This window comes from Gopherus flavomarginatus, chromosome 10 (genome assembly GCF_025201925.1).
Source record: "Gopherus flavomarginatus isolate rGopFla2 chromosome 10, rGopFla2.mat.asm, whole genome shotgun sequence".
Lineage (NCBI taxonomy): Eukaryota > Metazoa > Chordata > Testudines > Testudinidae > Gopherus > Gopherus flavomarginatus.
Genome location: NC_066626.1, coordinates 80,025,303 through 80,040,390, shown reverse-complemented (window position 1 = coordinate 80,040,390; position 15,088 = coordinate 80,025,303). Strand labels below are relative to the sequence as shown.

The 15,088-nt window shown below is 49.3% G+C and overlaps 1 protein-coding gene across 4 annotated transcripts in view; it reads right to left on the bottom strand.

The window, feature by feature from the left end:
* The window catches only part of ARPC2 (actin related protein 2/3 complex subunit 2), a 65,899-nt gene that overhangs the window by 3,849 nt on the left and 46,962 nt on the right, over positions 1–15,088 (bottom strand). For 2 of the 4 annotated variants that reach the window (XM_050917138.1, XM_050917140.1), the window contains 4 exons: positions 12,567–12,693; positions 7,525–7,625; positions 6,471–6,571; positions 4,033–4,156 (listed from right to left, as the gene is read on the bottom strand). In XM_050917138.1, the coding sequence (XP_050773095.1) occupies positions 4,045–4,156; positions 6,471–6,571; positions 7,525–7,625; positions 12,567–12,693 (441 nt within the window). In that variant the 3' untranslated portion in view covers positions 4,033–4,044. The remainder of the gene's footprint in view (positions 1–4,032; positions 4,157–6,470; positions 6,572–7,524; positions 7,626–12,566; positions 12,694–15,088) is intronic. The other 2 variants (XM_050917141.1, XM_050917142.1) reach the window with 2 other exon arrangements.

Below are 15,088 nucleotides of genomic sequence, written 5' to 3'. Positions count from 1 at the left end.
AGCTGCAGAGGACCAGTCACAGTCTAGTTTGCTTTCCTGGGGCAGTTTGTTGCGAGAGAGTTCAGTGGAGGAAGCCTCCATTCGCCAAAGCCAGACGGATACACTTTCAGCACCAGTAATAATATGACCAAGAGGGCTGTAAGCCTACGGTTAGTGAGACTCGAGTCGGCTGACCCACGCCAGGGAACCCCGGGCTTAAATGCCTACACTGTATTTTAACCCTGGGTTAAGGATTTTCCGACCCAGGCTTGAATCTAGGGCTCTGGTCTCCACACTGCAGTGCGCAGACCTGAGTCAAAGGGTACATCTACACTACCCGCCGGAATGGTGGATAGTGATCAATCTATCGGGGATCAATTTATCGCATCTAGTGTAATCCCTGATCGCTCTGCTGTCGACTCCTGTACTCCAGCTCGATGAGAGGCGGAAGTGCAGTCGACAGGGGAGCGGCAGCAGTCGACACCGCGCCGTGGGGCCGCGAAGTAAGTCGACCTAAGATACATCGACTTCAGCAATGCCATTCTCGTAGCTGAAGTTGCGAATCTTAGGTTGATCCCCTCCTCCCCTCCCCAGTGTAGACCAGGCCAAAGTAACCTTACTCCAGAATGTGTAGCAGCCCCCGGCCTCTGTGTCGACACTCCAGCCCAGTGGCTCTCAAACTTTTTTACAGGTGACCCCTTTCACATAGCAAGTTTCCGAGTGCGACCCCCCTTATCAATTAAGAACACTTTTTAATATATTTAACACCATTATAAGTGCTCGGGGCAAAGGGGGGGTTTGGGGTGGAGGTTGACAGCTTGCAACCCCCCCTTGTAATAACCTTGTGATTCCCTGAGGGGTCCTGACCCCCAGTTTGAGAACCCCTGTGCTAGCCCTAGTGTTCCACTGTGGGAAAACTCTACTGCCCACCGCCTGTTTCCTCGCTGTACAGTGCTACTGACGGGCCTCAGGTGCTGTAAGGAGCACGAGTTCATAAACAGCGTAATTAGCGGCTTCGGTGGCTGTCCCCGTAGAATGACTGCGGTCTGGGGAGGCTTTATAGTGAACCGATTGGAGAACTGGGCTTGCCAGCTCTAGGCTGAGTCACACTGGCGGGAAAATGCCCAGGGACACCTGTTCTGCGGCTAATTAGGACATCAGTCTCCAGGGCCACCAGCCGATTAAACTGAAACTTTGCAATTCTGAATGTTTAAAATGGGTTGTTCAATGAAGGCGTTTTGAGTTGGTTGGTTGGTTTTTTATTTATTTTTGTCTGTTTGTTTTGAAGTTTGACACAAAATGTAGGTTTCAGAGAAAAAACACCTGCACACCCCAGCCTGGCTGCAGAACAGTGAAGTGCATCCCCTGGGCTTGGGGTGCAGTGTGCTCCAGCACCCCCCCCAAGATTGGAGGCGGATTATGGTTTTGTGGGGCCCTGGGCCAGAGCAATGGCTGTTCCCTCCCCTCCCCCCAGCGTTCTTGCTGGGGCAATCAGGATTGGGGCACAGGGGCTTGTCCCACCCCCCAATCCAGCACTCCTGCCAGAGAGCAGGGTTGGGGAATGCTAGGCAGGTGGAGCAGGGCCTGCCCATTTTCCCCCCTCCAGTCTCCCCGGGGCACTAGCCTCACTGGCGCAGTGGCTAATCCACCACTGCCTGGAGGCAGAGATAAGGGATCCCTGGGAGGATGTGGTGAATTTTTGGGCTAGCTCCCACTCACCACCCTGACAGTGCATGCTGGCTGGGCTGCTCTGCATACACAGCCCCAGGGAGCAGGAGCAGCCAGAGTGTTGGGGGTCATCCTCCCTCAGCCATGTTGAGCCAGGACCTCTGCTGCTCCCCATCTCTGCAGAGCAGCCTGGGCAGTGCGCCAGAATCTGACCGTGCTCTTGTGACCTGGAAGCAGCTCTCTTTGCAAAAAGTTTCTTCTGATAGGCCTCCACTGAAAGCCCCGCCAGCTCTTTGGCAGCATGCTTGAAGACTGGTGTTCAGCAGGCAATGGGTTAATGCTGATCTCAGCTGTTATCTTTGCAAAGAGGTGTGGTTTCCATTTGTAAGAAAGTGCAACAGATTGTATCAGACTGTTAGCACGGAGAGGATTAAGGAAGTTGCCCCAAGGAACTCTGGGATACAACTGGAGGAACTGGAGCACTGGAATGGGTTCCCTAGAGAGGTGGTGGAATCTCCTTCCTTAGAGGTTTTTAAGACCCAGCTTGACAAAACCCTGGCTGGGATGATTTAGTTGGGGACTGGTCCTGCTTTGAGCAGGGGGTTGGACTAGATCCCTCCTGAGGTCCCTTTCCACCCCTGATATTCTGTGTTTCTACGAATTCTGGGACCCAAGTCAAGCCGGGGCTGCGTGCACACAGAAAAGCAATAGGGATCGGACCCTCCAGCCCCGCTGGGTCCTGGGATCCTAGGTTAGCACAATTGATGCGTGGACGCAAGGGGGTCAGGTTTGCGCCTGGGCTGACATTGCTGTGCAGATATACCCCTAAGAGGCTTCAATGCACTGGGCAGGTGTGACATGATTGGAGCCATTTAAAAATCACCGTCCATGGCCCAGCTGTTGCAAAGTTCCTCTCAGATATGCATCAACCACCTTCCCGAGAATGAACACAGCCAACAGCCGCAGTTAGCTGGTGCTGGGACCAAGCAGTTCTGTCCTCTGCCTTCCGCCAGGCAGGCCCAACAGCACAGAACCGTTTTGGAAGAGGAGAGAATTTTATAGCATATTAAACCCGGGGATCCTGCTCCTGGCTGTTGGAATTTCCCAGTGCAAATAGTTAACTCAAAATTAATCAGCACTTGACACTTGCACAGCTCCATGGCAGAGGCTTGAAGCTATTCACTGCTCCCGAAAGGCCGAGAAGGGTGTACCTAAAACACCACCACTATTAGCAGTGGGCAATACTGGATTCAAAACAAGCCCGGCCCCTTTTCAGTAAAGCCAGCTACAGTCTGAACATCAAGAGCACGCAGAGGGCTGTCTTGAAAGCCTGCTGGGACTTGCACTATCACCTCTCTAGGGATGCAACATTTCTGTATGTGGTTCTTCTGTTCCTTCCGTGTTTCACTGTTCCACACACTTATGAACACACAACAAACCTGAGCGTTTCCATGGCAAGATGCCTTGCAAGGCTGAGCCACTTCTAAGGCCCCCTCAAATATCACTCCTCTAGCTGGAGCCAATCCACTTCTGCAGAGGGGCCTCTTACTCCAGGCATTTCAATGGACACACAATATTTGCACCGGGCCCAAAATCTGGCTTCTGAAGATATTCTACAAGGCTTAACGGAAATTCCAGACCCACTGGACTTTAAACACTCCCCAAAATAGTCACTCCATTGCGGACGAGCGATAACGTGAAACTGACATGTCTACTTTCAGAAGCCAAGCTGAGTGAAGTGCAAAGTGTGAACAGAGCGCAAATGGTGTTAAGTCAATGAGATTAAACCCTCCCCCTCATTTTCGCACCATTTCCACCAGCCCCAGCGATTTTATACACTGCTTTTCAGAGTATGATTCATAGCCAGCAATGTCACTTCAAGAGACGGGAGATGCACTTATCACTTCATCAGCCACTAAGATGTGCCGAGGATCCCTGCCCAGAACCCCTCCCGTCTTTAACTCCACTTACAGCATACGAGGCCTGTTTTGGAGCTGTCTCTCTACACCCTGCCCAGCAATGTCCATCTCCAGGTTCACACACACATCACTGACTGGCTGGTCCCACAGTTCACCATGCAGTATGTGCCTTGGGGACGGTTCTTTGTGACGGCACTGCATGTGCCTTGTGAACCCCCCAAGGGCATTTCTTCCAACTTGTGAGAGAGGCCGCGACAGCTGCACCAGACTAACCTGCTGCTCACGCCAGTTACTAGTCAGTTCCTGTACAGTCATCCTGCTAGATAAGCAAGTAGCATTAGAACAGTAAATGGAGCATTACAGGCAATTTGGTACTATCTACTTACAAACCCCCAGCTTTCCTGACTAGTCCTTAAAAGGACTGATTGCCGGCAGGAAGACCGAGCCAGCTGTCTTTCTGCTGTACCTATCTGCTGTTTCATCTCTTGGCCTCAACTGCTCTGCCTGTCAGCCTCTGGACCGTGACACCTGTGCGGGACTCTGCCTGCTGAAGAAAGTCGCCAGCGAACTGTCTGGCATGGAAGAGGCTCCTGCGAACAAGAAGCGAGGGGGGAAATAAGCGAATGAGATACGAGCTCATCTTAATCCGCCCTTCATCGAGGTTATGCTCTTGTATTCAAGCCTCCATTGCTCACTCAACCCCCAACCCCCATCCTCACTGTCTGCCCCGCCCTCCACCAGGACAACCCTGTTCCCTCTCTCTGTGAAGGGCCAGTCCACCCTATCTAGGGGGAGAGGCAGTTCAGCCTCATCCTGTCTAGGGATCTGAGGCGGTAAGCTATGACCCACCGGCTATCCCGTATTATAACAGGGGACGTGAATACACTTCTGGAAATGGGCGACACATCCGAGCTTAAAGCGGAGTTTAAAACAACTAAGGAGATCTGAACTCCAGCTCTGCAAGGGCTGGACGTACTGATCACCACCGAAAACACATGCGAGAAGCTTCCCCGGCACTTAGTTACAGAACTGCTTGAAACTCTTCCCTTCGGAGCCAATTAACATAACCCCCCATGCGCTAGGTCTGAGCTACCAAACTGCCTGCTCTTTAACAGCACAACAGACCCACCAGGAAACCACTCCAGTTGGAGACGGGAGAGAAGACAAGGCAGTTTAAGGTACTTCCTGAAGTCAGCCAAGACCAGAACTACCCGTTTAAATGGAGGCAGACATTTTAGCTTTTCCCCATCATCCGGACTAGCCAGGTGTGAGATAAAAGTCTTTATTTCCCTTGAAAACAGGCAGTTAAGTGGGATTCACATGCGGAATAGCCAAAGTGTTGGGCTTTCACTGAACTGCAGGCAGGTCAGCCTTTCCCAGTTCTCAAGGATGACCCTCCCGCCTCAGAGGTTCCAGGATTAGCTGGAGAGAGGACTAGTGCAGCACCTTCAAACAGCACTGTCTCGCTGCGACAGCAACACCCTTACAAGAGACTGCCACTGGATTATGCCCTGATGCTCCAGCCCTTCTTGTCTCAATGACAGACTCACATGTATACTGTCGCATCATATGCTAATGGCTAGTTCTCACAGTTTGATTTTCTGGGATTCTCTCTTGCTCACAGAGCAGCGGAAGCATCACATAATGCAATTGCTAAAATCTACCGTGCGTTCAATGCTCAGAGCGACTTACAGACACCCCCATTTCACAGAAACGGGAACAGAGACAGAGCAGCAACTTCCCTTGTCCAAGACCACAGAGTCAGTGTAAGAGAAATCCAGCCTTGGGTTCTCCAGACACGCTCCTCTCCCCCCCAGGCTCTCCCTAGGAGGGAAGACCCTGTCTAACAACCTGAAAGCGAGTTTGCTTTTCAAATGCAGGCGTGAAGGAGAAGTCTGCCACTCTGCGATTTGAATGTCGGTTCTGTGCGGCGTTAAAGGTGAAATTTGTTAACTAATTAGTCCGCAGTTAGATCCCTGAGTTAAGGGTGAACGTTTGTGCCAACTTCTTAGCCTGGGACGGGCTGGCCCGTGATACTTTTCACCAGGTTTATAAATTGTGCATGTGCCTAGTCCACATGTACGTTCCACACTTGAGTGGAGCCCGGATGGGTTTTGAAGGGAGTTGCTGAAATGTGAGAGTATCCAACAAGAGGCAGGACATTCAAAGTTACTTGACACCTTCTGCCTTATGGGTGAGAGCGTTAAGGATGAGCTGTCAGCCTTTCCTCAAAGTTTCTATTTCGTCCTAACAATATTTAAATATGGAGGAAGCTGCGTTTAATTTAACAAGTTTTTAATGCTCAGTACAAAGCCAACCTCACAATCTCGAGAATCAACGCACTTTCAGTCTGTGAGGGAAAGGCCCTGGAGTGTGTGTTAGACTAGCTACTACAAAACTTTGCCAGCAAAGCCACGCTAGCCCTGCACTTGGGATGCTTTGTTCTGCGCACCTCAGCAATGCACTTCGTACAAAAGTTGCTGTTTACAGAGGTATCAAAATGCTTCCATGTCTGCTGCCTTCTATCACCCCAGATCTACCCCTTTCAGAATCAAGAAAATGCCCTCCTGGGAAAAGCAGAGTGCGCTTTACAAATAACCTGGATTATTAAAAAAGAGAAGGTCAGACAGCAGAAGCCTTTAAATAACCAAGCTTGTTAAAGAACAACATACGGTTCTCTAGTCTACGGCCCTCTTCCCAGGGCTTCTGGAGCTCTGGACAAAAGAATTCTACTCCATTTTATAACAGTGCTCACTCACTAGGATTGCCTTTCCAATGTGTGCTCACCACGCCCAGCTATTGAAAACCTCCCCAACACACATTGTACTGGCTGTGACAATAACGGAGCATGATCTGTGTTCACGAGACTCTTACAGGCCCAAGAATCCTGGCTTTGATACTCACGTGATTGTTTTCATTTCCTTCTTCTCCGCGTCTGGACGGGCACGGTTCAGCACCTTGAGGAAATCTGACGTTTTTGCCCTCATACGCGTGTGAATATAGGCCTGCGTTGCATTACAAAACAGAAACAGCTGAAGGTTCCATCCACATACTTTAGTTTTCAAACATCAGCTGTTATCACCCTAACTGGACTAATCTCTGAAATCCCTAGGGCTGGCATGAGGGGTGGAACGTGAATACTAGCAGCCCCTGTGGGTGATCTGGGACTGAGATCCTCTTCTGGGCCAGGGACACTGGATCTAAGGGCTGGCTCTTGGTCATGGGGGTGACTCCCCAAGAGGACAGCAGATCTTACACTGGACCCTCTGGTAGAACCACCCAATGGACAGGGATCCTGAAGAAATGATAAGTTGCTGCACAAGTGTCCATTCCCCCTTCCCCCAGTCTATATTCATCTGTTGTCTCTTATACTTCGATTGTACGCTCACTGGCGCAGAACCCGTCTTTTTGTTCTATTTGTACAGCACCTAGCACAGTGGGGTCCCGGTCCCTGACTGGGGCTTCTAGGCGCTACAGTACTACAAATCCCAACACCAGAATAGTTCAGTGTCACTCATACCCAGTGACGGGTGAATTAGGCCTGGGAATGGGGCTTATGCTTTCCTCTGCTGCGCCCAACGCTGGCCCTTGTCAAATCCAGATCCCAGAGTCGATGCCCCACTAGAGTGGCAATTCCTATTTCCTGCAAACAGGTGGGACTGAGCACCGGTAGAGTTTGGGGGCAAATCCCGCCATGTAAGATGGAGATGACCTGCAATGCTGCCTCACAGACAGAACCAAAGAAGAGGGCAGACTCATTTCCACATTCAGGGAGAACAGTGCTTGGCATTTCCAAAGGGCTACACAGTGTGTTCGCGGCGTTGGAAGCACACAAAGCAGAGAGGCCGAGATGAATTCTGCATTTAAAACCCTCCTCGGAATGTTTATCTCCCCCCGCCTCCAGAACACAGCGTTACGTGAAATCAGCACAGTCCCTTCTTCAGCTGCCCCTCTGTACCTTGGAGCATTTGATGTGATAGTGCAGGTAGTCCCGGAACGTGTGGATCAGGTTGATGGTGTTGTCCCTGGCAGCGGTGCTGGTGTGGCGGGGGAACAGCACTGGAAAGATAAAACAATAGCGCAAGGAGTTTTATTTCCGACCAAGGCTGAGCACCAGCTAGAAAGAGTGCCTCATGCCTACTCGAGTGACAGGATATGAACAGCGACTCAAGAGCTGTTTGAATACAGGAGCCTTAATACTCAGGAGGTCTATGAAAGAGCCCTTGCCTACACCATATGACTGAATGACACTTAGGCCATGTCTACATCTAAAATTTTGCAGCGCTGGTTGTTACAGCTGTATTAGTACAGCTGTATAGGGCCAGCGCTGCAGAGTGGCCACACTTACAGCAACCAGCGCTGCAAGTGGTGTTAGATGTGGCCACACTGCAGCGCTGTTGGGCGGCTTCAAGGGGTTTTGGGGAAGGCGAGAGCAAACCGGGGAAGGAGACCAGCTTCGCCGCGGTTTGCTCTCGCGTTCCGCGAACCACCCTGCAAACCGCAGGGAAGGAGACCTGCTTGCTCGGGGGTTCGGCGAACGCGAGAGCAAACCGGGGAAGGAGACCAGCTTCGCCGCGGTTTGCTCTCGCGTTCCGCGAACCACCCTGCAAACCGCAGGGAAGGAGACCTGCTTGCACGGGGGTTCGGCGAACGCGAGAGCAAACCGGGGAAGGAGACCAGCTTCGCCGCGGTTTGCTCTCGCGTTCCGCGAACCACCCTGCAAACCGCAGGGAAGGAGACCTGCTTGCTCGGGGGTTCGGCGAACGCGAGAGCAAACCGGGGAAGGAGACCAGCTTCGCCGCGGTTTGCTCTCGCGTTCCCCGAACAAGCAGGTCTCCTTCCCTGCGGTTTGCAGGGTGGTTCGCGGAACGCGAGAGCAAACCGCGGCGAAGCTGGTCTCCTTTCCCGGTTTGCTCTCGCCTTCCCGGAACCACCCAGCAAACCTCAGGGAAGGAGACCTGCTTGCTCGGGGTTCGCGGAACGCGAGAGCAAACCGCGGCGAAGCTGGTCTCCTTCCCCGGTTTGCTCTCGCCTTCCCGGAACCACCCAGCAAACCTCAGGGAAGGAGACCTGCTTGCTCGGGGTTCGGGGAACGCGAGAGCAAGCCGGGGAAGGAGACCAGCTTGATTACCAGAGGCTTCCTCAGGTATGCTGGGATACCTGCTTATTCCACAGAGGTCAAGAAAAGCGCTGGTAAGTGACTATACTTGATTACCAGCGCTGGATCACCAGCGCTGGATCCTCTACACCCGAGACAAAACGGGAGTACGGCCAGCGCTGCAAACAGGGAGTTGCAGCGCTGGTGGTGCCCTGCAGATGTGTACACCTCCTAAGTTGCAGCGCTGTAACTCCCTCACCAGCGCTGCAACTTTCTGATGTAGACAAGCCCTTAGAATTTTAACACAAGGCTTAACAGCACTTCTCCAATATTCGCAACACTGACATCTGTACGATCGGATACAGTCTGGATGACAGAGGTGATTGGAGTTAATCTGAAGACGTTCACATCATTGTACCTGTGAAAAGTACTTTTCATTCACTTTTCCTAAACTAGAGGAAGGTCTTTCAACAGATACCTTAAGAGGGCAGAGAGGCAAAATGAACTAAAAAGTAGACTGTTCAGTGAATGAAACATGGAGAGAAATCTAATCCCGCCTGTCTCTTCTAAACTAGTAACAAAGACCCCAGACACATTTTCTACTAATGACAGAGCAGAAATCTTCTTCCTGATCTAATGCGTAGAGAAAACTTCACCACCATGAAGATTTAAGAGGCCCTTGAGAGAATGTGTGATTTTACATGGCAAATCAATACTGTATTCCTGTCAGAATTCTATCTTTGACATGACCCTTACTCATCGCCAGACCCTGCCCCCTGCCAAGCACCCCACCCCCAACTCCAAGCTGACAGAGCAGAGAGATACACTTGGACAGCACCTTCGGAAGCCATCCAGATGCTGCTGATTGCCCTGTCACCGCTAAACATAATCTGCTAAAATCCCAATGCATCTGGAGGAAAATAACTGTCCAGGATGAAATTTTGCATCCTTCTGCCACAGTACAAACAGAAGCGCCCATCACAGAAGGCAGGTCTCAGCACTGCCACGCAGCCTGTCCGCTTGCTGGATAAGCCAAGTGTTATTAGTTACGCTGGCCCAGGAAGCAAGGTGCCAACTGTGAGAGGCCGGCATGCATGGCTCCAAGGGCTGTTATTTTGTGGGAACAACTCAACTACCACTCCAAGGACTGACAGGCCTCTAGCATGGGGCTAATCTCACAAAGGGACAGCTAAATCAGACACTGAAAAGGAGCTGCTCACACACAAAGCCTGTGAGCTAAAGCGAGTTGCACAGCTCGTGCATGGTCTAAGATCTGCTATTACATTGTGCACCCATATCACCCATGAGTTGCCTGATGTCTTTGAGGACACGTCTACACTACCCATCGGATCGGGGGGTAGTAACTGATCTATCGGGGATCAATTTATCGCATCTCATCTAGACGCAATAAATCGATCCCCGAATCGACGCCTGTACTCCACCTCGGCAGGAGGAGTAAGTGGAGTCAATGGGGGAGCCGCGGCAGTTGACTTGCAGCTGTGAGGACAGCCAGGTAAGTCGAACTAAGATACTTCAATTTCAGCTGCACGAATAGCATTGAAGTTGCATATCTCAGATCGATCTCCCCACCCCTCAATGTAGACCAGCCCTAAGATACGAATCTTAGCTCAGGGCTCTCGTACAGACAGGCCTAGCAACAACACACGAGTACAAAGGTAGCTTTATTCAGCAAAGGGAGAAAGCAGCATGTCTGCGTTCTACTCTCAAATGAGTGCAAGAAAGGATGCTCGGAAGTGAAAAGCCTTAATGGACTAACCCACTTTCGTCCCCGTTTCATCTGTTGACTAAAAGGTATAGCCAATTGTTAATTACACTTGTGGTTCATTCTTAAAGACATTCAAGAGACTAAATAACCAAACTTAACCAAATTTATTGCCAAGAGACAAAATAGTACCAGGTGAAAAGGAGACAAATACCCTCCCTCTGGAAAGCAATTCTTATCTCGCAACATGGTCACCTTACACCAAAGGTGCGCTTTGGAAATATGCATTTAAACCAGCTATATTTAAAGCACCGTTTTACAAAAAGTTTAAAAACTTTCTGTATGTAACAAAACTCCAACTTGCCAGTTTGTGCTTGTTGCTCTGGATACTAGCATTCCAGATACTGGTCTGTGAAGTTACAGCCCGATACTGTCCCTTACCTCGTTACAAATACTACATCCCAGGTGCTGATGAGCCATGACAGGACTCCCTTGGCACAAGGTATTTGTGCACCTTTGCTTTGACAAGTTTCCTGTTTTCTAATGCCAAAGCTGCCTTCAGCTTTGCAAAGTGTTGGAGGACACCTGTCACGCGTGAACAGAACTATGGGAAGAACCTGATCATTCAGTTAACTTCCCAACAGCCACAGACATAACGTCCATTATGTTAATACCATGTGTATGATACCTATTAGTGTGGCGTACACTACGCCTACATGTAGGTATTGGCGAACACCTCAGTATTTTTATTACTGGAGTCTTGGAAAACAGTCCTCACTTAGGCCCATCTAATCCATGCAGGGCAATAGTGCCCATCACAAAAATCAGAGTCTGGTGCCAAGCATCACAGGAAAGGATTGGGACAAGTGTAGCGGAGGATGCTGCAGCTCGGGAACCAGGTGTATTGGCACAGCTCTCAGGGCACAGCGCCTGCTTCCATATCTACCTGTAGCCGATACGAACAGCTCCTAAGTCATGGGCAAAGTTGCACAAAAATGGACTGGAGGGAACACTATTCCAGGGGAGTATCTAGCACCAGGTGGTGCTTTGCAAATATTAACTAACCCTCTCAGCACCCCTGGCAAGCAAGTATCTCTGCTTTACAGATGAAAATTAGAAGCAGAGCTCTAATGATCTGTCCAAGACCAAAGAGAAAGTTGGAGAGCCAAGATGGAAGTTCCAGGTCCCAGCTGTGCATTCAGACCATGCCTCTAACAGAGCATTTGCAAAACACATATTTGTGGCCAAACAAATTATACAAAAAATATGCACATCTTCCTTCCCCCAAATGAATAACTCAAAGCTATCCCACACCTTGGTCATCAAGTGAAATTGTATTTTCAAAATAACATGATGCATCAAACTGTAAGAATCTGTTTCTATTTTTCCCATTATTTAACATGCTTAATGACCTGGACTATCACATGATTAACCTTCCCCTCTCTATTTCCTCATCTCCTGTTACAAAGAACACTTTGAACAAAGAACACTTTGAACCAGAAAATGGATGTCATTTATTTTTATCGACAGGAGAGGCGAGATGACAGATGAAGATGTGATACGGACTTTGTTACTCTCAAAACATCTTTTAAAATTCTAGGAATTCCATTTCTCTCTCTCTGCCCCAACTGAGAAACATTCAGACAGGTTGTTGTTATTATTACTACTTTATATAAAGTTCTGGTGCATTTGGACCCAAATGCACCACGACAACGTGACATTAACAGCATGCACCAGAGCCGAGAATTGTGGAGCAAAAGCTCTAAACATTTTCCAACACCTGCTCTGACCAATCTGCTCCAGTCTTAACTTGCAACATTCCTATTTCAGTCTTGAGCTGCAGACTGTCCATCTCGCAGAGCCATTCCATGGTTTTAGGCTGGGAACTCGAGCCCCAAAGCGATTATCATCACCAGTTGTGTGCATGGCACTTTATGGACATGTAGAAAGACAACTGTCCAAAGTGTACAGGCTGCCTAGGTTGGAATGAGTGTAAGGCTCACTTCCCAGCGGGACAGGTACCTGGTGCATCAATCTCTGTACTACACCCCCTTCCATATGCAGAGCCATGTCACAAGGAGTTTCACTCCCTGTCTCAAGCGACGAGACAGCGTGAAGCAGCTCTCCGCAATGAACACTGGAAGACAGGGATAAATTGCCCTTCCTGGGCCCAGCTTACCAAAAGTGATGTAGCCAATGTTGTCACCTACTGCTGCGTCTGTGTCTTTCAGTTCAAGGGGGGGCTCCCTGTGGCTGAAGAGCACCTGTGGAGCTGTGTGACTGGCACGGCGGCCTTCCTTAAATTCCTGTGCAGACAAGACAAAATTAACATGAATTCACTCAGGTGTAAGACTGAGAGTATTCACACTGCAACCCCAGCCTCCTGCACTGGGAGTGCCAAATGATCCTATTTTAAGTATGAACACTGGCTTCTGAAGCCCCCTCAGCTCCCATCCACACAACACGCCTATAGCTCTCACCTTTCCATACCAGATTTTAGAACCCAAAATCTTTGACATTCAAAGTGCTGACTTTAATGCATCAAACTTCCCTTGGAAAATGTGAACAAGGATTTTTTCTTAAAAGGGATAAGAAATATTTAATTCAGTGAAATCTGAGTCCTGTTACACCAAAGATTTCCTAACACCATGTGGGCTTTGTTTATTAAATTAAAACCCTGCCAGATTAACCAACAACAACACAAGCTCAAATCAGGAATATGAAGCTTAGGAGTAGAATGGATCCTACTTCACACAAAACAAATGGCCTAAAATCATACCCTGGGAGGAGAGGCTAAAGAGCAGTCGCTAACAGGGGTCTTTTGTGCTTTTCTAGGTGAGCTACTTCCGACAGGGTCAATTTCATTGCAAAACTGTTTCCTTCTTTAGGACACAAGAGAAATTAAGAATGTCAACTGCCAGCGATGGCCCGTTTCATGCAGAATATAAGTAGTATGTGAAAGAACAGGCACTAATTGAAACTGTAAGCCTTAAACCAATGCTAACTAGGTGAAACCCAGCCAAATGCTACTAGTGATAAATTGCATGTTACAAAAATGCGAAATCCCCTAAGGTTATAACAGATGGGAGTTTGCTGGCAGGATGTTTCCGCATATGGGCCCCAGGGCTCTAGTAACTCTCTCTCTCACCCTCCTGTAAAATAGCCCAGATGTGTCAGCTTTCAGGGCACATTTGTTTCACGTGCCCTTTGACATGAGGTGGGGGTACTGGCTGGTGTATGAAGAGCAGCTACCTGGCAGAAGAGCTGACTGAAACATGTATTAGTTTGGTAATAGATCCTAGTGATGCGCTCACAGCTTGTATATGGGCCCTTTTCACTATCCTAACTTGAAATAAAATAAGGGAAGAAGTGATCTGTCCCACAGTTCTAATATCATGTGTGAAAGACCTGCAAACATCCTTTTCAGGCTGAGAGGGCCCCTCCTTCTGGCCTCCCCCGGACCCCAGGCCAGGTAGTGCTGTTTTCCTTAATTAACCCCATATACACTTGCAACTTCACCCCTTCACATGAGGAACGTGCACATCGCTAATGATCATTATCAGCTATCCTTCGTTAGCTGTGCATGGTCTCCAGTGTCTGAACTCTTCACCCTCCACACCCTTAGCATGTTCCTTGCTCTAGAAACAGATGGCAAATTACACACATCCCTGATCTGGAAGAGTTCAGGTAGGTTACTAATTAATCTACTGGGGCAGGTAGGTTACTAATTAATCCACTGGGGCAGTTTATTGGGATCTCCCTGTATTAAACTTGACAGCTTTGACTTCCAACTGCTAAGGCCGATGGATAAAAGAGTTCAAAGAGCTTCGCCCTGGCTGAGCTGGTCAATAGTGGTACTCTCTCCATGAAAGGAAAGCGCGGTGGTAGCTAAAGTTAGACACAGCCATATTACATAACTGAGCAGAAGGAGGGCGAGAACTAGAGGTACGAGTTAGCATGACTCACAGTGGAAATTCTTGCGACTTGAACAGCAATTTTTTAGAAGCTTCAGAGGGTAGAGAGTCTGGAACGGCATCCCCTGGAAGACTCACCGCAGCCCCAAACCTGTTTTATTAACTCAGTGGTTTCCACTCACTGCATAAAGCTGAAATTCAGGGACCCCAGAAGCAGTGTAGCACTGTGCACTTAAAGTTGGGGACTTTGACAAATGCTGGGGATTTCATGTTTAAAGTAGATCGTCTGCTCTTAACTCATGCCCCAGGAGAGAGGCAGACATATACAGTGCGAGCTAAGAAGCCAGCATCCGCCTTTCTCTGGAGCATGCTCGCTGATGCAGGCTGGAATCAGAGTTTTACACTATTAAGCCATCACAAGGTTAATACCTGTTAGCCGGGTTTCACTCCTGCCAGCAGCCTAGGCTGGCACATAGCTGTTCTCTTATAATCAGTCTGGCACTCTTTTTGCAATATGGACAGGGCTCCGAGCTGTGCCAGTATGACTAGGCTGGCTGGTCCTCCTCCCTTCCAGCTTTCTCCTTCCATGTGCAACAGGACATGCCAGAGTGCACTGCTCCACATGTCCTATGCCACTACACACAGATCCTCCAAGCAGTCTACCCCCTGCTGAGGCATTATGGAACAGCTGCCCAGATTTTTCCCAGAATGCACTGACAGGCAGCATAATAGGCATGGATGGATAAACATATCTGGCAAATGGCTGTGGTGGGAAAAATGCTGGTGC